General features: G+C 39.3%; 1 protein-coding gene across 1 annotated transcript in view; it reads right to left on the reverse strand.

Annotated features, from left to right (window-relative positions):
• Nucleotides 1-23,634, reverse strand: part of RAB2A (RAB2A, member RAS oncogene family) — a 103,357-nt gene that overhangs the window by 60,607 nt on the left and 19,116 nt on the right. Inside the window, exon 2 of the mRNA XM_050802271.1 lies at nucleotides 2,442-2,513. Coding sequence (XP_050658228.1) covers nucleotides 2,442-2,513 — 72 coding nt within the window. The remainder of the gene's footprint in view (nucleotides 1-2,441; nucleotides 2,514-23,634) is intronic.

Below are 23,634 nucleotides of genomic sequence, written 5' to 3' on the forward strand. Positions count from 1 at the left end.
TTGCCCTTTTGTTTAAACCCATCTAGGTAAATTTTTGTCATTTACAACCAACTGTAAAAGTTAGAAAAAAAATGGTATGCCAGTCGGTGCAATCAGAAAAACAGAAACTACACTTTAAGTACATAGGGTATAGGGAATTTAATGTAGGGACTTGGTTATAGTAAACAAAGAGCCCCCAAAAACCCAAAGAAGAGATGGGGAATAAGCCCAGAGATTACAAACAGCAGGAAGCTGCTACCACCCCTAGGCTAGAAAGACAAGAGGGAAAAAGGTTATCAGAGCTGAGGAACCAGACCACTTGGGCCTGCCAGGCAGGGGCTGGAGCCAGAGGAATGGAGAACACACAGTCAACCCAAGGAGAAAAAGATCCTTGGTTTTTCTTCTCTTTCAGCCTCCTACTTCCTGGTGCCTGCCATTAGCAAACCTAGTGTGAAGCCAGCTGGCAGTTTATACGAGTTATAGTTTCCCAAACAACTCTCGGGTCTACTCCTCTATCTCTCCCCACAAGTACAGCCTATGGCAGAGGTGTCCAATCTTCTGGCTTCTCTGGGCAACACTGGAAGAAGAATAACTGTCTTGGGCCACACATAAAATATACTAACACTGACAGGTGATGAGCCAAAAAAAAAAAAAAAGCAAAAAAATCTTATAGTGTTTTAAGAAAATATATGAATCTGTGTTGGGCCTCATTCAAAACTGTCCTGGGCTACATGCAGGTCATGGGTTGGACAAGCTTGGCCTATGTTAACTTCTGACAGCAGGCTCAGGTCCATCTTCTCCACTTGGTGTGCCATACTAACTTAGAACTTTATACATAAGAGTCAAAGAAAAGGAAGAACCCTGTTGTTTAGTATCCTATACTAAAAACAACTGTTTTGCTAGTTATCTTAGAACTGAGTCATGCCTAAAGTTGGCTAGTTTCAAACTTATTAAGCAAAGAGCAAATTTGCCTCTACAGGAGGTGGGGAAGAGAGTTCATTAAACAGGCCAGTGCAGTGGCTCACACCTGTAATCCCAGCACTTTGGGAGGCTGAGGCTGGCAGATTGCCTGAGCCCAGGAGTTTGAAACCAGCTTGGGCAACAAGGCAAAACCCTGACTCTACCAAAACACGAAAAATTAGCCAGGCGTGGTAGCGCATGCCTGTAGTCCTAGCTACCTGGGAGGTTGAGGTGGGAACATCACTGGAGCCAGGGATCTGGGGGCTGCAGTGAGCTGTGATTGCATCACTGCACTCCAGCCTAGTCTACAAAATGAGACCCTGTCTCAAAAAATAAAACAAAATATTACAGTTATTAGGACCAGCATGAGTTACCTGTTTCACCCATCATTATTGTATACACTTAAAACTATCAAAATTAAAATAGAATATGGATAGTCTTAATGACAGTAGTTGCTAACAAAAGATTTCAATATATCCACAAAGTATTATACCTGTAGCTTAGTTGAAAACTATTAGTTAATAATGTTATTCATGAGCTCTATCTTTGATTTGGTATTTTAAAAACACACAGAACATAAGGATCAACATGCTATAAATGGTAAATTAATAATGTCAACAGAAAATGAGCAGTCAGTAGCTAAAAAGATTCATTAAGCAGTTCGTTGTAAAGAATGACTAGATTTCCAATGATCTGTTTCTTCATATTGGACTAATTTACAGTTAATGGGCTACAGCCACAAAAGAATAATCCAGCTAGATTCTTCAGCTTTCAGAATATAAAATATAATTTTTAAACAAATAAAAATCCTAAATAGTAAGATTACCTAAAGTTTTTAGCTTTTCACTCATCTTAACTTTTTCCTTTGCATATTAATAAAATGGAAAATCATTATTTTAAATAATAACAGCTAATATTTGTTGACTATTTCTTACCAGTAACTATTTCATTTACTCTTTATAACTGAGGAAAATACAAAATGCCCAGTGGTACTTTTTCTCAGTTAATAATTATAGGAAAGTCTAAAGCACTTTCACATTGCCAGGCACTTTAATGCTTTACATTTACTAACTCACTGCTCACAGTAACTTCATGTGATTGGTACTACTACTATTCTCATTGAACAGAAAGAGAAACTGAGACATGAAACAGGGAAGTGACTTGCATAGCAAGTTAGTAGCACAGACTTGATTCAACTTCCAGCAAGCTGAGTCAAAGTTTCTGCTCTTACCTTGCTTGGATACTGTCTTAATTGTTTCATCGTTAATTACAATTGAAATCTTAAAAACTACTGTCTTTCAGCATGCTAACCAGTTCTACAAAGCTGGGTAATATTTATTTTTACTACACATATTTTTAAAAAGTGACAGAGACAAAACTGCATAACAACAAATCCAGTTTCACAGATTTTAGCATCATCACTAGTAGACTGGACCTTCTAGCATTTTCCATTTAAACTACCCAAAACTTTTAATGCTTCTCATCCCTTTTATAAAACTTACCAATAGTAAGGTCATGCACTGGCTGAAACCTCTTGTCTGTAAACTGTAGCAATAAGCATGATTTACCAACACCTGAAAGTTAAACAAAAAATAAATAAGAGACAAAATTCACAGAAATTAAGACACTTTACAAAAAGGATATGGAAAAGAGGCAGCCAGGGCTTCTGGTGCATTGTGAATAATCTACCATGATTTCCTCAGTACTCTAATTTCTTGCAAAATAAGAAGACTAATGATTTAGGTGGAAGCTATAAACCAATCTAAAGTACATTTTCTTTCTTACAGTCTAAAGTTCATTTCTTACAATCTAAAGTACATTTCTTTCTTATACATTCAATATTTCAATGTGAAAGATAAATGTGGCAGCTAAACTCGTAGACGACAACTAACCAGGTCCTCCTGGTAGCCTCTACTACGGTAGTGTTTTTGTGCACTTTTGTTCTTTGTGTAACAGTGAAAATATTTAAAGCATAGTAATAGTTCATTTTATCATACTCCCCTATGAACAAACAAATAAATAAGCTAGCAATAAGTGTCTGAGATCTACTTTTCTGGGAAAAGTTCCTTGCTCTGTTTTCTCGCTAATTCATTTCACGAGCAAATGGAATCTGAATTGCATTCTTTCACTCTATTAAAATTGACCCCATTAAGGTCATGAATATAACTTCCACATTTCTAAATTCAAAGGAAAATTTTCTATATTCATCCTACTTGTCCTCTAAGGAAAACTGGATACTGAATACCATACCCCCTTCTTACTCATTTTCAAGTCCTCTAAGAAACACTTTCCTCATCCTCATGCTAGACAAAGGCTGCTTAATTGATAGCATCCTGCACTTCTACAAAATACTAAAAGCAGTCACCATTCATTCATTCATTCATTCACTCACTCACTTACTCAAAGTCTTTACTGAAAGCTAAGTATCACTACACTAGGACTTTAAAATACAGTAATGTAGAAAACCAACATGGTTCCTGTGTATGGAGTTACAGTCTAGTTACAGGTAGAGAAATTAAACAAAATGAATACCGAAATAATATACTGTATATGAATAATTTGAAATAATTATAATGACTGATCTGAAAGAGAATAAAGTGCTATGAGAAAGGGTAACAAACTTAGTGCAGTGGCTCAAGCCTGTAATCCCAGCATTTTGGGAGGCCAAGGTAGGCCTTAAGCCCAGGAGTTCAAGACCAGCCTGGGCAACAGAGGGAGACAGTCTTTTAAAACAAAAAAAGACCAAAAAAAAAAAAAAGATGGGTGTGGTGGTGCGCATGTGTAGTTTCAGTTACTCGAGAGGCTGAAGTGGGAGGATAGTCTGAGACCAGGAGTTGAAGGCTGCTATGATCACACCACTGCCCTCCAGGGTAGGTAACAGAGTGAGACTCTGTCTCAAAAAACAAACAAATGATACTTAATTTAGACAAAAGGAATGAAGAAAATCTTTTTTTTTTTTGGAGATGGAGTTTTGCTCTTTCACCCAGGCTGGAATGCAGTGGCATGATCTCAGCTCACTGCAACCTCTGCCTCCCAAGTTCAAGCAATTCTCCTGCCTCAGCCTCCCAAGTAGCTGGCATTACAGGCACACACCCCCAAGCCTGATTAACTTTTGTTATCTTTAGTAGAGACAGGTTTCACTATGTTGGTCAGGCTGGTCTCAAACTCCTGACCTCAGGTGATCCATCCCCCTTGGCGTCCCAAAGTGCTGGGATTACAGGTGTGAGCCACCATGCCTGGCTGGGATAGAGAAAACCTTTCTGAAGAAATGACAGTGAAAAGAAACTGGAATTTCAAAACATGTGATCTTTAGTTTTCTTCTCTGTTGTATTACACAAGGCCCAAAGTCAAACTCATTTTATCCAATTTTTAACTCTTTTGAACAGACTTTCAGGTGTAGGACAGAAGACAAAAGAACAGTTTTTTTTAAGTTAAAAGAGTTAGTTATCAAGTACACCAAAAGAATTTACTCTATATCCAAAACCTAGCATGAAAGAATATTATCTTTTAAAAGATGTGAAAGTTCAAAATAGGTGAGCAATTACTTAACATCCCCAATTTTTTCATGTGGTATAGAAAAAATATATATAGTTAGAAATCACAAGTTTTCTTGAGGGACTTCAAGAATCATCTAAGAGTTTGGTAATCATTTAAGTGATAGAAGAACCAGAAAACCCTTTCCCACCTCACAAGAGAATATGTATCACTCTAGTAATACTAATCTTATTCTGACTAAGTGCTGGTTAAATACAGAAAATGCTTATTTCTTTGGTTCCTCATTTTCAGGATTCCATATTCCAGCTCAGGCTGGCCACAAACTCTTGACCTCAAGAGATCCTACCACCTTAGACTCTCAAGGAGCTGGGACTATAGGTTATGTGTCACTACATCTACACCTAAGTTTCCGTGTTCTTAAAAAATTTTTTAAAAATTTTAATTGACACATAATTGTACTTATTTATGAGACAGTGATATTTCCATATATGTCTACAATGTGTAATGATCGATCAGGGTAATCAGAGTATCTGTTCACCTCAAACATTCATCATTTTTTTATGTACATTGGTAACATTCAAAAATCCTCTCTTACAGCTATTTGAAAATATACAAGAAGTTATTAATCATAGTCACCCTATAGTACTATAGAACAGGAGAACTTATTCCTGCTATAATTTTGTACCTGTTAACCTAACCACTCCCTATCCTCACCTTTCCCCTACCCTTCCCAGCCTCTAATACCCACAATTCTACTTTCTGCCTTTATGAGCTCAACTTTTTAAGCTATTACTTATTGTGGATATGAGAACATGCAGTATTTACTTTTCTATACCTGACTTATTTCACTTTACATAATGTCCTCCAGTCTCATCCATGTTGCCACAAATGACAGGATTTCATCCTTTTTTATGACGAATAGTATTCCATCGCGTATATTTACCACATTTTCATTATCCATTCATCTACTGGTGGACACTTAGGTTGATTCTACATCTTGGCTATTGTGAATAGTGCTGCAACAAACATGGGAGTGCAGATATTAACACTACTTTGATATAATGATTTATATTCCTTCGGATAAATACCCAGTAGTGGGATTACTGGATCATATGGTAGTTTTATTTTTAGTTCTTGGAGGAATCTTGATATTGTTTCTCTTAGCGACTATAATTTAAATTCCCACCAGCAGCATATAAGAATTATCTTTTCTCTGAATCCTCACCAGCATGTTAATTTTTTGTCTTTTTGATAACAGCCAGTCTAACTAGGATGAGATGTTATCTCACTGTGGTTTTGGTTTGCATTTCCCTGATGATTAGTGATGCTGAGTATTTTTCATATACTTGATGGCCATTTGTGTGCCTTCTTTTGAGAAATGTCCATTCAGATCCTTCCCTCATTTTTAAATCATTTTTTTTTTTACTGTTGAGTTCCTTGTATATGCTAGATATGAATCCCTTGTAAGACAGTTTGCAAATATTTTATCCCATTCTAAAAGTTGTGTTTTCATTCTATTGTTTCCTTTGCTGTGAAGGAGTTTAGTTTGATATAATCCCATTGGTCTCTTTTTGCTTTTGTTGCCTTTTTGTTTGCTTCTTGTGCTTTTGAAGTCTTATCCATAATATCTTTGCCTGGATCAGTGTCCCGAAGCATTTTCCCAGCATTTTCTTCTAGTAGTTTTATAGTTTTGGGTCTAGTTTTGAAAGACCAAAGTATTTCACCCATTTTGAGCTGATTTTTGTATATGGTGAGAGACAGGGGTCTAATTTATTCCTGCACATGGCTATCTAGTTTTCCCAGCACAATTTATTGAAGATAAATATATTCGTGCCCATAAACTATATCTATATAATGTATCAGCCTACAACCTCCTTGAAAATAATCTCTTCTGGCTTTGTCAGGCTACAACTATCTCTTTGATGTCTTAATTCTATGACAACCAACTCCTCTTCTTCCACGTAACCCTGAAAATACTGGAGGTCTTCCTTAAGCCTCTGCACTCTACCTTTTGTTGTCACTTCAGAGCACGAATCCAGACCTGTGGCCTCAACCTATGTTCTTTTTCTTTTTTTTATTTTGAGATGGAGTCTCGTTCTGTTGCCCAGCCTGGAGTGCAGTGGCGCCATCTCAGGTCACTGCAACCTCCGCCTTCCGGGTTCAAGCAATTCTCCTGCCTCAACCTCCTGAGTAGCTGGGACTACCGGCGCACGCCGCCATGCCCAGCTAATTTTTTGTATTTTAGTAGAAACGGGGTTTCATCATGTTGCCAGGCTGGTCCTCAACCTACTTCTATAAATTAGTCAGTGATTATCAAATCCACCACCTTAACTTCACTCCAATTATTTCCAACTGCCTACTAAACATTTACACTTCAATACCTTCAGCTGCAAAACTCAGACTTCTGGAACCGATTTCATTCTTTTTCATTCTCTTATTCATCATCCTCCCAATCAACCTGTGATTCACCCTACCCATGACAGAAGAGACCAAAACACAGCTTCTCCTTCAGTATTTCCTAATCTCTGGAATTGTTTCCCAATGGATCATACTTAAAAGAAACTTGGAATCATCCTTAATTATTCCTCTTCTTTCATCATCCAGCTCTAGTGGTTCATCCATCTCATCAATTCTCTCTGAAAGTCTTCATAAATTCCATGCTCTACCCTCCTCTGAATCATCAGTGCTCTAGTTCTGGTTCTCACTAAGAACCAGATCTTTCTTCCTTCAGCCTTTCTAATCTATTTTGTAAATCACTGTGAAAATGTTTGCTAAAATGCAGATACAGTTAACTCACTCTCATGTTATGCTGACTAAAATATAAAAGTTCAAGATCTTCAAAATAGTACACAAAGTCCTTTTTGAGCTGAAAATTATTACTCTAAGAGATTAATACTAAGACAACACAGTCCAAAGACTCTATAGTTAGCAACAACAAACCATCTCTTGTCCCCTGAAATGATATCATATTTTTTTGCTGGTACCTTTTACAAAGGAAATTTTCACTTCCTGGCAAATTTAAATTCATGCTTTAAGACTTAACTCAAAGTTTTATATGTCCTCTTTGGTAGAACATTCTTGTTCCAAAGATTCTACCAATCCCCAAGCAGAACGAATGGTTTAGCCCCGACAATCATATACGCCAATGAATCAATCAATTTCAGCCTTGGGTTCCCATAATACTATATACATGCCTCAAAACCCTGATTAGAATTCCAGCTCTGTCACTTATTAGCTGTAACATAGGGTACTTGACCTTTCTGAGCCTCAGAATTCTTGTCTATAAAATGGAGGAAATCTCTACCCTCAATGAACTGTTGTAAGAAGCAAATGAAATATATAGATATAAAAGGGACCCTGTACAGTACTGGTAACCTGAGTGTGTCCTGTTTATAACAATTATTTGAGCTATACACTTAGGATACATGCATTTTTCTGTGTGCCTAATATACTTCAATAAAAATGAAAACAACAAAATGACGGTCTTTTTGATGCATCAATTTGGCTAGGCCCTACCCTAGTTATGCAGTCAAACACTAATCCAGGTGTTGCTGTGAAGGCATCATACATGTAATAAAAATCCATAATCGGCTGACTTTAAGTGCGACGGGGGCTTCCCAGAGAGAAGAAATAATTCCGCCCATGGACAGCAACTTTAGCCATACCTGTGGGTTACAGCCTGTCCTGAGGATTTCAGACTTGTTTGTCTAGCCCCCACAATCACATAAACCAAATAAACCAATCAATTTCAATTTCAACTCCCATCTCTATCTATCTAATCACATGCACACATATATCCTACTGGTTCTGCTTCTCCAGTTGGACATCGACTTTTTTTCACTTTTTCTTTTTTCAACCCCTATCTTTATTATCCCAGATACTGAATCTTACAAACAACCGTCACCACTCAAAAAGCACAGTGTGTAGAACAGAAAGCCCTCAAATAAAGCTATTATTTTTATTAATTGTATCATGCTTTATAGGCTCTCCTATAACAGAACGTGACCCCCCAAGTCACATAGTATATGAGCTCTATTAGGACAGAAATCACTTGCAAGAGTGTGTCCCTAGCACACAGCAGGTACAAAGCAAGCCTCTATCTGTCCTCATACCTTTTTTACTAGAAAACTTGTCTAAGTTGTTGACTGATAACAGAGAGAAAATTTGCACATACAGCTAATTCTGAATTTTCCTTACTACCTCTAGAAGATGGGAGGGGTTTAACCAACTGTGTAACTTTCCATATATCATTTCATCTTTTTGGACATAATTTTACTATACGTACAGAGAATCAGAGAATTGAGCCAGACAATCATCAAGTTTCTTTCTAACTCTACTAACTGGCCCTGATGATTTATTACTTAGAGCTTTAAAATTTAGTAACATTTTCTTCTCATGGATAAAGTTAACATCTGAGTATCTGTTTAAATAGAAATGGAAAACAATGAATCCATCACGTCACAAAGTATACTAATACGAAGAGAACATAGAGAACTCTTTTCCCTACAACTTATAAGAGTGATAGGTCACTGAGCATGGTGGCTCACACCTGTAATCCCAGTACTTTGGGAGGCTGAGGCAGGAGGATCACTTGAGACCATGAGTTCTAGTCCAGCCTGGGTAACATAGCAAGACCCCATAGGTATTTAAAAATTAGGCTGGGTGTGGTGGCCCATTCCTGTAATCCCAGCACTTTGGGAGGCTGAGGTGGGTAGATCATGAGGTCAGGAGTTCAACACCAGACTGGCCAACATGGTGAAACCCCGTCTCTACTAAAAATACAAAAATTAGCCGGGTGTGGTGGCAGGCACCTGTAATCCCAGCAACTAGGGAGGCTGAGGCAGGAGAATCGCTTGAACCTGGTAGGCAGAGGCTGCAGTGAGCCGAAACTGCGCCACTGCACGCCAGCCTGGGCAACAAGAGCGAAACTCCGTCTTTAAAAAAACAAAACAAAACAAAAACAAAATCCCAGCTACTCAAGAGGCTGAGGCATCAGAATCGCTTAAACCTGGGAAGTGGAAGCTGCAGTGAGCCAAGACTGTGCCACTGCACTCCAGCCTGGGCAACATAGCAAGATTCTGTCTCAAAAAAATAAAAATAAAAATAAAATAGCAAGGCGTGGTAGCACATCTGTGGTCCTAGCTACTCAGGAGGCTAAGGAGGGACGACTGCTTGAGCCTAGGAGTTTGAGGTTGCAGTGAGCTATGACTGAGCCATTGCATTCCAGCCAGAGTGACAAGCAACACCTTGTCTCCAACATAGAATAAAAATAGTAAAAATAAAAGATGTACAGCTTCTACTGAATGTCACTTTTGCACCACTGCAAAGTTGAAAAATTGCTAAGTCAAACCATCATAAGACAGAGACCATCTGTAGTTATCTTTTTAGTGCCTCAGTTTCCTAATCTGTAAGAAGTAGGTTAATAACACCTATTTAATAGGATAATTGAGAACATTAAATAAGTTAATCCATTCTAAGTCTTAAAATAGTGTCTGGCACATAGTAAAGTTTCAAAAAAGAATTAAACAAATGTTTGTTGCTACCATCAATAGTAAACCACTATTACTATGTCTGTTTACACTTTAGGCTCCCTAAAAGCATGAACCATGATCTATTCATCTTCAGCATTAGCCACATGTATCTCCAGTGCAAAGACAAAGGCTCACAAACTTGCGGAATGGGGTGAAAGACTATAAACTTGTTTTTTTCCCAACATGTGTGCACAAACGTGTATGTGTATACAGGAGAGGGAGAGAAACAGAATCAGTTGCAGGGTATTACATGCTATGGTACAAAGAAAAAGCAGAGCAGGGCAAGGATGTAGGACCTGAAATGCTGGGGTAGGGGGAAGGAGGAAGGTATGTTACTAAACCAGGTAGCCTCTCATGGAGAAGGTGAGACTTAAATGAAGGTTTAAAGGAGATGAGGAAATAGGCCAGTGGATCACTGAGAGAAGAGTATTATTCCACACCAAGGAAACAGTTTAGAAGAAAAGTTCTAAGGTGGCACATTTTAGAGAAACTGCAATAAGGCCAATGCGGTTAAAGCACAGGAGGCGGGGAGAGTCATGCCCCTAGGAACTAGGATATAGGAATGACAGGGGCCTAATCACACAGAACCTAAAGAACTCTGTGTTTATTGAGACAAAATAGGGGATTCACTGGAGAGTTTTCAGCAGAGGAGTAAAATAATTTTACTTAAATTCTGAAAGGCCTACTGGCTGCTACAATGAGAACAAACATAAGTAGAAGCAGATGAAAGCAGAAGCAAAGAAGGCAGGTGTGGTGGCTCACGCTTTCCCTAGCACTACGGGAGGCCAAGGCAGGTGGACTGCTTGAGCCCAGGAGTTCAAGACCAGCCTGGACTACATGGTGAGACCCTGTCTCTACAAAAAAATACAAAAAACTTAGCCAGGCATGGTGGTGCACACCTTAGTCCCAGTTACTTGGGGGGCTGAGGTGGGAGGATCACTTGAACCTGGGAGGTAGAGGATGCAGTGAGCCAAGATCGCGCCACTGCACTCCAGCCTGGATGATGGAGTGAGACCTTGACTTAAAAACAAAACAAAACAAAACAAAAAAAACCATGAACCAGTAAGGAGCTTTCTCAATAAGACAAGAAATGGTGACTTGGACCAGGGTGGTTACACTGGGGGTAGCTCAAAGTGACTGAATTCGTGAGGCAGAGCCAAGAGAATGTGTTGACAGTGTGAATTTTTTGAGAAAGAGAAGTGAGTTATGAATGATTCCAATGTTTTTGCCTGATCAAACAGTGAGTTCAATGAGATGGGAGATGTAGGTAGAGCAGATTGAGAGTGGACAGATCATCAGTTCCAGTTTGGTTATTTTGAGTTGAGATGTCTATTAGTCATCCAAGAGACAAAGCTGAGTAGACAACTCAATATGTGAGTACAGATTTCAAGAAAGACGTTCAGGATGAAGATAAGCCACATGTAAAGAGGAATCAGCAAAATAATAATAATAATAAAAAAGACAGACATAGCCCATGTTTGTTATTTAATCACAGAATTAAACAGAATGAGAACAAACAAAAATGGATTTTGAGTGAAGGCTGGCAAATTCCAAAACCCCCCCCCCCTTTTTTTTTTAAAAGGAGGACAAATAGAAAGCCTGTATTTAAATCTTTAACAACAACAACAACAACAACAACAAAACTTCTGGAAAGGAATCCCCTATAAACAGTTGTTTTTGTTACTTTTCTAATAGAAATGGAAAATTAAAGAAAAAGCAACTATCTAGTCTTTTAAAAAAAGTTATGCTGGGATCTCTGATAAAAACCCAATTTGAAATGGGGAGAAAAAACTATCTCCTGCCAATGGCTTTCATTCTGCACCAAGAACAAGGCCTGTGCACATCCTCTCCCTTTCTCTCCACGTAGACAGACATTCCACATTACAGATGCTGTCCTTTGTCATTCCAGTGAAGTAACTCCAATCCCCAATCATTTTCTATCCATTGGTAGTTTTCAATCCACACCAAAAAAAAAAAAAAAAAAAAAAAAAAAGACCCAAAAAACAAAAACAAACAAACAAAAGCAACCCAAGCTGATGCTCAGGCCTCACACCTCCAGAGATTCTGACTGAATTGTGTAGTCGTTAAAAGCACTACCTGGGTGATCTTGGATAAACTACTTGGCCTTTGCATGCATCACTTTCAAAAATGAGGATAAGAACAGTACATACTTCACAACAAGAGTTGTGAGAATTAAACCAGTTAACATATATAAAGCACTGAAAACATGTAGGAAGCACTATGTAATAACTTACCAGTATTATTATTTAATTAAACAAACAAAGACAAAAATCCAACAAGGATTACCTCTTCACTTGAAGCTTCCTCTAGATGTCCATGTAGTTTATCTTTCCTTTACATCCTAGAGAAGTACTATATTCCTTTACCATTCAAAACTAGATCTCAGCCCTCTCTCCCTGTTTGGAGATCTAGCAACCTGTTTTTCTTGCATCTTTATTACCTGCTTCTCCATGGAAATCTTCTGACACATGCATTCAAGTCTCCCATCCTCGAACACACTCAAGAGAAGATTGGTCAAGTCTTGTACATCAAATTCTCTCAGCTATCACAAATAGGAAATATCACTAACTAGAATCTTAAACCTGATAGAAGGTTTGAGAAGGCTTAAGAAAAAAGAAAAAGTCCAACACAAAGAATTACCCTGAGATTTTGGAGAGTACGTGTACACATGACAAAGGTTATTTATTTGTTTTCCTAAACAAACAGAAAGCCATGCGCACCCTCCACCTCTTCTAGTATTCCTCTGGATGTGATCTTTCCCTTAATGGACTTCAGAACACTTTATCTCTGATACGATAATTATTATGTACTAACTTTTATCTTACACTACAGTTATTTAAATGCCTGTTTTTACAACATTTATAAACAAAGTTCCTTTAGGGCAAGATCTGTATTCCTATTCATCTTTTCATTCTCCAAAGCACCTAGAATGATCTGTTCAGCTAGTATTGATGAATTATTTGTTCAATGAATAAAAAGCAGATGTGCAAAACATTGTTTTTTAAGGCCTGATGTCGATATCTTGGATATACACAGATCATCACCACTCTGTAATTAATACAAATCACTACACTTATTAATGCTGCTATTAGAGTTGGTACCATACCTTACCTTCTTCCTCTACTCAGGGTCGGAGTCACTGTCCCTCAGTAGGACACCATTGTGAGAGCTGAATATTAAACATCAAGTCAATGAGATAACAATTATGAGTAGTACTCATTAAAAATCAGATTCCTGGCCGGGTGTGATGGGTTCACACCTATAACCCCAGTGCTTCAGGAGGCCAAGGCAGGAGGACTGAATGCTTGAGCCCAGGAGTTTGTGACCAGCCTGGGCAACATGGCACCTCTACAAAAAATAAGCTGGGTGTGGTGGTGCATGGCAGTAGTCTCAGCTACTTGGAGGATGAGGTGGAAGGATCACCTGCGTTCAGGAGGCTGAGACATTATCGTCCCACTGCACTACAGCCTGGGTGACAAAGTGTGAAACCTTGTCTCCAAAAATAAAAATTTTTTTTTTTTCTTTTTTTTGAGACGGAGTCTTGCTCTGTTGCCCAGGCTGGAGTGCAGTGGCCGGATTTCAGCTCACTGCAAGCTCCGCCTCCCGGGTTCAGGCCATTCTCCTGCCTCAGCCTCCCGAGTAGGAGTAGCTGGGACTACAGGCGCCCGCTGCCTCACCCGGCTAGTTTTTTGTATTTTTTAGTAGAGACGGGGTTTCACCGTTTTAGCCAGGATGGTCTCGATCTCCTGACCTCGTGATCCGCCCGTCTCGGCCTCCCAAAGTGCTGGGATTACAGGCTTGAGCCACCGCGCCCGGCAAAAATAAAAATTAAAAAAAAAAAAAGACAGATTCCTGAAGCCCCATCTCAGAGATTTAGTATGTCTTTGGTGGGGCCCAAGAACTAATTAAGTCCTCTGGTCATTTTAAGGCAAAGAGTCCTTACGAGTAGGTGCTGGGTATTCTACTGAAGTTCATTTTCCTTGTCCTAAACCAACTTCCCACTAATTGCCAGATTTGTCAATATTAGTGATGATTCTATTTTTACAATCAGAAGCCAAACAGCTTTAATTTAAAATATGTGAAAACGAGGTCAGGCATGGTGGCTCACGCCTGTAATCCCAGTACTTTGGGAGGCTGTGCTGGGCAGACTGCTTGAGCTCACGAGTTCAAAACCAGTCTGGGCAATATGGTGAAACCCCGTGTCTACCAAAAACACAAAAAAACTAGACATTTTGTAATTATATTACAAACTGAAAAACCATGAAACATGAAAAAATAAAGTCTGCCCTTTTCAGAGTATTAATAAACAACAGGCTTTACAGTTGTAACACCAGTGTTCAAATCCATCTGGATAATTTCATAACCTGTGACCTCAGGCAAGTTAGTTACGGAAACTGAGCTCTACTTCCACATCTATAAAATTGCAAAATGAAAATACAGGCCGGGGCTCACACCTATAATCCCAGCACTTTGGGAGACGAAGGTGGTAGAATCACTTGAGGCAAGGAGTTTAAAAACCAGGCTGGGCAACATACTGAGACCCCATCTCTATTTAAAAAACAAAAAGAAAAAAAAAGGCACTAGGGGAAAAAAAAAAAAAGAAAAGAAAATACAGCATTCCTATTTCAGAGGAATGCATGAGGCTCAAGTGATAAAATGTAGTAGTATTTTGCAAATTCAAAGTTTTAATACAAATGTTAAACTGAGGATTCTTCAAGACGAGTACAGCTAAGAGAGCATTATCTCCAACTAAACTCACCTGACCACATTAAAAAACTTAAATGAATTGGGCTGGGCATGGTGGCTCACGCCTGTAATCCTAGCACTTTGGGAGGATGAGGCAGGCAGATCATTTGAGGTCAGGAGTTTGAGACCAGCCTGGCTAATATGGTGAAACCCTGTCTCTACTGAAAATATAAACATCAGCCAAAATAGCTTGAATCTGTGAGGTGGAGGCTGCAGTAAGTGGAGATCATGCCACTACACTTCAGCCTGGGCAACAGAGTGAGAAACAAGAAAAAAAGAAAAAAAAGAATTGAAGGAAATATCTGCAATTTTATCACTTTTTTGTTTTTGAGAAGGCATCTCACTCTGTCGCCCAGGCTGGAGCGCAGTAGTGCGATCTCAGCTCACTGCAACCTCTGCCCCCCGAGTTCAAGCGATTCTCCTGCCTCAGCCTCCCGAGTAACTGGGATTACAGGCACCCGCCAACATACCCAGCTAATTTTCGTATTTTTAATAGAGACGGGGTTTCACCATATTGGACAGGCTGGTCTTCAACTGAACTCATGACTTCAAGTGATCCACCTGCCTCAGCCTCCCAAAGTGCTGGGATTACAGGCGTGAGCCACCATGCCCAGCCATCACTGTCTTTTTAAACAGAATGATTTCGGGATTGTTTTCATGTTGTTGGTTTGCCATATATTATCCCCTTGCATCCAAGAGAATAATTTTCATTTCATCAGCTGTATACTCTCTGGCGGTTTACTGTAGTAAACTGGATAATGGCCCCCCCAAAAGATATGTCCAAGTCCTGACCCTAGAACCATGAATGTGACTTTATTTGGAAAAAGGATCTCTGCAGATATAATTAAGGATCTCTAGATGAGCTCATCCTGGATTTAGGGTGGAGCCTAAATCCAAATGACAAGGGTCCTTCTAAGAGAAAGGCAGGAGACAAAGACACAGGGGAGAAAGCAAAGTGAATGAAGACAAGGATAGAGAGTACAGTTCTGCTGCCAGAAGCCAAGGAACGCTTCGAGCCACCACAAGCTGGAAGAGACAAGGCAGGATTCTCCCTGGAGCCTTCTGAGAGAACGCATCTAACATCAGGTGTCTGGCCTCAAGAACTGGGAGAGAACAAATTTCTGTGATTTTAAGCCACCAAGCTCATAAGTTGTTAGAGCAGCCCTAAAAACCTAATACACTAATCAAGAGTCATCTTTCATTCCTAAGACTCTCACGTTGTTAGTTTCCCAGTCTTGTCGATTCTGTCTATAATAATTCCTACTGCAATCAGTAAGTTACTCAAACACAAGAAATATTGAGTGGTGTGGGAAAAGGAAATTGGGAATACGGAACATTTATTTGAGAAGGCTGTCTAGCGAAAGCTAGGAGGGAAGAGAAGAAACAGTTATTCAAAGAATATTAATTGAATGCATCATGCCTACTATATTTCAGGCATCAAGCTTGGTAATAAAAATAAAGTTCCCAAGAAGATGTAGCTTTAAGAACGTAAAACATCTTTCTCCTGGAAACTGCAAAGTGTAGAAAAAAGTATGCTAACAAAACTGAGAGTTGCTAAAGTATCAATTAAAAAAAGAAATAGACAATATTGAAGAACTAACCTTCTATCCTCTTTCCCTTGATACAATCATCTACTACTATTTGTTTCTTTCTTTTACAGTATTAAAGTACACCCAATATTAAAACACTTCTGGGATGAGACCAAAATTACAAAAATGAGTAAATGACACATAAACTCAGCTGAAAGCCTATGTTCCTATATGTCAGTATCTCTTAAACATTGGGCCTCTGCATACATTTATTCAGTGTTCTTTCTTTTCCTTTTTTTTGACGGAGTCTCGCTCTGTTGCCCAGGCTGAAGTGCAGTGGCACGATCTCGGCTCACTGCAGCCTCTGCCTCCCGCGTTCAAGCAATTCTCCTGCCTCAGCCTCCCGAGTAGCTAGGACTACAGGCACATGCCACTACGCCCAGCTAATTTTTTTGTATTTTTAGTAGCGATGGGGTTTCACCGTGTGAGCCACAATGGTCTCGATCTCCCAACCTCATGATCTGCCTGCCTCGGCCTCCCAAAGGGCTGGGATTATAGGCGTGAGCCACCACACCCAGCCTATTCAGTGTTCTTTCTCTAATAATAACCAGCGACTTCTTTTGTCTACAGCTACTCATCTTTAAGATTTAACTCAAGTGTCATATCCTCGAGGAGGCTTTCCATAACACACACCTCTCCTTACAAAGGTAGAAGTATCTTCCTTTGTATTCTCCTGATTTTTATTAAAATTTTTTTTTCTCCTGATTTTTATTTATTTTTGGTGGTGGTGGTGGGGGGGTGCTGCTGCAGGCCACATCTGATTTTTTCAAAGATGAAAATTATCTGGCTGTGAATGTATAAAATAATTTATTTAACTGTCTGGTTTCAGGGGAAAAACACAACAGCCTCTGCTGTCAATGCCAGAAGAGAAAGAACACTGACAAGTTTCTGTGATTATCTCGCTCAGCTTGGGTGTGACGTGGACTCCAGGAAACCAAATCTAGACCTGTGTTTCAATCACTAGATGAAGTAGGCCTCACTGAAGGCCTACACTTTAAAAACAGACTTTGAAGAACTGTAAGCATATGATGTATTCAGAAACTACTTACTAAGCACCTTAAATGGATACACAATGGTTAATGGAGTTCTGTTCTTGTCGCCCAGGCTGGAGTGCAATGGTTCGATCTTAGCTCATTGCAACCTCCGCCTCCTGGGTTCGAGCAATTCTCCTGCTTCAGCCTGCTGAGTAGCTGGGATTACAGGTGCCTGCCACCACGCCCAGCTAATTTTTGTATTTTTAGTAGAGACGGGGTTTCATCACGTTGGCCAGGCTGATCTGGAACTCCTGACTTCAGGTGATCTGACCGCCTCCCAAAGCGCTGGGATTATTCTTTATCCTGCACTCTTTATGAAATCTTTACCTGTTTTTTTTTTTTTTTTTTTTTTTTGAGACGGAGTCTCGTTCTGTCGCCCAGGCTGGAGTGCAGTGGTGCAATCTCTGCTCACTGCAACCTCCGCCTACCGGGTTCAAGCAATTCTCCTGCCTCAGCCTCCTGAGTAGCTGGGATTACAGGTGTGCGCCACCACGCCCAGTTAATTTTTGTATTTTTAGTAGAGACGGGGTTTCACCATGGTGGTCAGGCTGGTCTCGAACCCCTGACCTCAAGATCCACCCGCCTCAGCCTCCCAAAGTGCTGGGATTACAAGCGTGAGCCACCGTGCCCGGCCCAAAATCTCTTTACCTTTAACTCCCTTAAAGTTCTAATTTTTTCCCTTAATTTTCACCTAATGTCCTTTTGTTGTCTCAGGATCACATCTAAGAAACCATATTACATTTAACTGTCAGGCCTTCTTAAGGTTCCTCTTGGTTTTAACAGTTTCTCATGCTTTCCTTTTTTTGATGTTCTTGGCAGTTTTGAGGAGTACTGATTAGGTATTTTGTAACATGCCCTGTGTTGAAATTTGTCTAAATTTTTCATGATTAGACTGGGATTATAAGTGTTTGGGAGGAAGATGACAGAGAAAGATTACCATTTTCATCACATCATATCAAGGGTACATACTATCAATGTAACTGATCACTGTTGATTTTAACCTTTATAACCTGGCTAAGGTAGTCTGTCAGGCTTCCCCAATGCAAAGGAACTTTCCCCCTCTTTTCTATACTGTATTCTTGGGAAGGAAGTTACTATGCACAGCCCACACTAGAAGACTTGACTTCTGTCCCAGAGTTTTCACATAGGGAAAAGTTTTCTCCCCATTGTGTCTTACATAATGTCACCTCTCATCACCATATCCAATCTTCTGCCTTTCCACATTGTTTTAACATTACCATATGTAGGCATTACTTTTACATTAAAAAAATGGGCCAGGCATGGTGGCTCACACCTGTAATTCCAGCACTTTGGGAGGCTGAGATGGGCAGATAACTTGCGGTCAGAAGTTCCAGACCAGCCTGGCCAACATGGGGAAACCCCATCTCTACTGAAAATACAACAAAATTAGCCAGGCATAGTGGCACACACCTGTAATCCCAGCTACCTGAAAGGCTGAGGCACGGGAATCGCTTGAACCTGTGAGACGGAAGTTGTGGTGAGCCAAGATTGCACCACTGCACTTCAGCCTGAGCGAGAGAGGGAATCTGTCTCAAAAAGAAGAAGGGAGGGAGGGAGGGGGGCAGGCAGGAAGGCAGTATTTGAGGTATACACTTTTCAGAAATGGAAAAGTGCCTGAAAATTATCTTCATTTTTAACACTTTTCACTCCCTATGATATCCTTCACTAAATCCTGATAAGTCTAGCTCTCATCTATAACCTCCTTTTATTTTCATTACCACTGCCTTAGACTAGGCCTCTAGGAACCTCTTCTCTGGAACATTTTAATTACCATCTAACTATATACCCGTACCCTTTTAATCTATCTTACATGTGACTGCACCAGGAATGGATGAGAAAAAAAGAATGGATGAGTCAGAAGAAAAGGATTACATTTAACATCTAGTATGTCTATGCCACTATATTACAATATGAATATATACAGTATTTGGTTTTAAAGTTAATTATAATTCTAGTTGTATAATCTTTCTTTTAAAAATTTCAGTGCATTCCACTGTCTACAGAATAGAGTTCAAACTCTACCTTAACCTGTCACATGTACCTCCCTAGGTCTACCATGTTTAATGGATTTATCTTTCCAGCCTTATTTCTCCTAACAGCCTGATACAGGGTCCATACTAAAGTCAAACTGGACCATTCATATCAAGGACAGTACAAGGTGTGGAACTTAGCAGACAACTGCCTTCCTGTTTACTCCTATTTCTATATTTTGATTTTTTACCATTTCTACTTGTCAGAACCAGTTCAAATGTTATTGTACCCTATTTTCCAAGGAGGAAAAAGGCATTCCCCTTCTTACAAAATGCCATACTTTCTTGCAGTTCCTCAGTCAGAGTCCTTATCATATTCTACAAGCACAGCTAGACTATAAACCTCTTAAGGGCAAGGACACATCAAATCTACTTTTTAAATCCTTCACAATTGTACTTAGTCCTACGTTTTATATTTGGTGAACTTACACCTTTTTCATTTCAAAATACATGACGAATTTAAGAGACAACAAATACTCACTGGACTAGATTTGAATCCTGTGTATGACACTGAAAAAGTTGCTTCAGGTCCCTAGGTCTTGTTTGCTTATTTGTGTAATGGTAATTATACTACATCTTATTCATTAGTTATTGTGAGAAATAAAAGATAATATGTAGCAAAAGAGATAATGCATCTAGGAAAAATCACTTCTTTTTCCTTTCCAAATACCTAAAGACAAGCTCACTTTATCTGCTAAGGCCAAATTGCTCTAAACGTACATACTTGATTAAGCACTTATCATATGGTACTTTTATTATCAGTTTACATATCTAGATTCACTCCTCAGGAGCAGTCACATTCGCCTTTTTGTATTTTGAAAACGACCTTGCACAGTGAACTGGCTTAAAAGCAGATGCTCAGGGAATGAATTAATGCATCTCATGCTCACTGGAAAGATCACAAAGTAATAGACTATTCTATCAAACAACTCTAGTCTACATCTCAAGAAAAAAAACTACCAATTTCTAAAAAAAAAAAAAAAAAAAAAAAAATTCAATAGTGGATTTTTCAGATGGGAAAATGATGCTAGAGAATGAAAACACGACTGCATTAAATTAGAGTTGTATCTGTATTATTATCTGCCCCTAACTTAAGTGTTATTTTCCTTTGAAAAGGTAGTGAGTACAGCCATGTGCCAGTTATCAATTGACTGCCTCCTTGCTCCAAATCCACCCTTCACTGTCCTTCAAGTGAGACTGAAACCTTCCTACCTTGGTAGGGCACAGGGCATGACAGCTTCATCAGCACTCAGCACCCCTCTATGGCCATCTGCCCCCAGCACTTCTTCAGGTTGCTTTCCATGGAGTTCTCAGGCTACACACACACCATGGAAGGCTTCCCCAAGCATGAAGAGGGCAGCTGTCCAGCTCATTTCAGTCCCTTAATGTCTCTGACATCCAGTAGGCCTCAGCTGTGCCCCTCCAATGAAGTCTGAATGTCAGATCTGTTCCTTCCTTCCGTGCTCTGCATAGCCTTAGTGGTAGTGACTACTACCCTAACTGCTGTTACTATAGTCTTCAGAGTTCTCTCTACCTCTCAGCCAATTCCCCCATTACTCTAATCCTACGTTACAGTTAAGGATTGTTTACATTAGACTTTCTCTGTTCAAATTCCTGTGTAGTTTCGGTTTCCTAATTGAACTCTAAATGATACAACTAGCATGAATAATAATATCCTGCATTAGATAAGCCAAATTTAATTTGGTAAAGTTGAGGGTATTTGAATATCGGTAGAATTTAAATTTTCTTAGGAAAGACATAGTTTGTCTTTAAGTGCAGTATTTTTGCAAATACAAAGCTAGATATGATTTAAATCTTAAAAAACTGGAAAACAGAGCATTCAATAATTTTATTAGGGAATACGTTACAGAGGTATTAAACCTGATAGCAAGTAAGAATGTGGCGAAAATGGCATCCCTATTCCTTTCTTCCTCCCAACTCGTGGAACTTTCCTCACTAGTTTATCTTAATAGTGGAAAATGGCTAGAATGTTTAAGAAAAATCAGGAAGAATAAAACTGGGCTATATGGCCAAGCATGGTGGCTCACGCTTGTAATCCCAGTACTGGGAGGCTGAGGTGGGAGGAATGCTTGAGGCCAGGAGTTTGAGACCAGTCTGGGCAACACAGTGAGATCCTGTCTCTATAAAAAATCAAAAATTAGCCAGCCGCGGTGGTGTGCACCTGCAGTCCCAACTACTCAGGAGGCTGAGGTGGGAGGATTGCTTGAACCAGGGAGGTCAAGGCTGCAGTGAGCCATGATCATGCCACTGCACTCCCACTGGGCAACAGAGTGAGACTCTGCCTGAAAATAAACAAATAAAATAAAAAAGAAAACAGTTATAAATACCTTTTAGAATTGTAGGATGTCAGTTTTGTCGGAACTAGAGAGGTCCTCTGGTGTGATGTTTTTTAGACAGCCATACTGGTCAGGTCATGAAACCAATTTAGTGGATTGGAACTAGCATTAAAAAAGGATTAGATGGGCCAAGTGCGGTGACTCACACCTGTAATCCCAGCACTTAGGGAGGCCGAGGTGGGTGGATTACCTGAGGTTAGGAGTTTGAGACCAGCCTGACCAACATGGTGAAAAACCCTGTCTCTACTAAAAATACAAAATTAGCTGGGTGTGGCAGCACATGCCTGCAATCCCAGCTACTTAGGAGGCTGGGGCACGAGAATTGCTTGAACCTGGGAGGCAGAGGTTGCAGTGAGCTGAGATCATGCCACTGCACTCCAGCCCAGGCAACAAGAACAAAACTCTGTTTCCAAAAAAAAAAAAAAAAAAAAAAATTATAACAAAATAACAAATACATATACGATTAGAATAAGCACACTTAGAAATTTTTGTTTTGGAGATATATATGCATTTACACACATGAACCCTAGATTGCAATGTAAAATATACTTTATACTGTGGCTTATAAAAAACAAACCTAGAAATTACTGTGCAGTGTCTAATCCAACTCATATACAACAAAAGATCTCATCCACATTTTTGCTAGTACTGACAGTAAAATAAACAAACTGGGAAGAATCTGGGATACTTCTGTTCTCTTTTAATTGATATTTACGAGGACAGAGATATTTACAAGGACAGAGATCAAAGGAAAAATCTGATTGAATCATTTGTTGTCAATTTAACATAAATAATAAGAGGCAGAAACTCAAAATCAAGTTTTTTTGATTCTAAGTCATAGTTTCTTTGCCCACTGGTCCACTCAACCTCCTGAATTTGTTCTTTCCCAGATACATGCTGCTATTTGCAATCAATAAATCTGCTAACTAAAAAGAAAGTTATCTCACTTTCCAGCTAGCAATACTAGGGATGAAAGGAACATTCTATAAGTAAAATGATTCTGACACTGCAGAAATTTAATAAAGAGAAATGTTTTTAAAAGAACACTATTTCCACTATGCTGACTTTATCCCAAATAATAGTGTTCCAATTAGGTTACCTATGTGACTTAATATACACAATTAATGTTGGTTAGGCTGTTGAATTGTAAGTACCTGAAATATATACCAAAGTCAAAATTAAATATTCTTTCTAAATTCATACTTTTAATGGAAGGTAATTTGGCAGTACCTATCAAAATGCAAAACGTAATTACCAGTGACCCAGAAATTTTACTTCTTGCACAAATGCACAAGAAGGCTAACGGCAACATTGTCTATAACGATATTCATCAAAGCAGGTGTAGGTGGACATTTGCTGTTTCTCGCTACCTAACATCAGAGCACTCTTCTTTGAGATCCTTAGCAGCTAGGGCAGGGAGACATGTGTCCTAGACTGAGCCAATCAGATACTCCTATCTAGAACTTAGAATCTTGAAAAAGTGCTGCAATATCAAGGACCATCAACAGACAATACATAGTGGCTACAGTGGAGATGAGAGCAGTGGAGGCCAGTGGTATGCATCCAGCATCCTCTCAAGCAGGCCGTACTGACAACAGCAATTTGGCTGTGCCTTGCCTTTCTTCATTTTGCCCATCTTCAAACTTGATTTTATTGCTTTCCTGTCTGTGAACCATCCAATCTTTCCAATAAAATCTTCTGTTTACATTAACCAGAATTAGTTTCTGTTATTTGCTACCACAGACCTCGACTAACAGAAATCAGAAGCTGATAAATTGTGGTTCATCTATCTAGAGTTTTTAAAAAATGAGAGAGATTTACATGTGGTGATACAGAAAGACACTCAAGATTTACCCTCAAATGAAAAAAAT

The sequence above is a fragment of the Macaca thibetana genome, chromosome 8 (assembly GCF_024542745.1).
Source record: "Macaca thibetana thibetana isolate TM-01 chromosome 8, ASM2454274v1, whole genome shotgun sequence".
NCBI lineage: Eukaryota > Metazoa > Chordata > Mammalia > Primates > Cercopithecidae > Macaca > Macaca thibetana.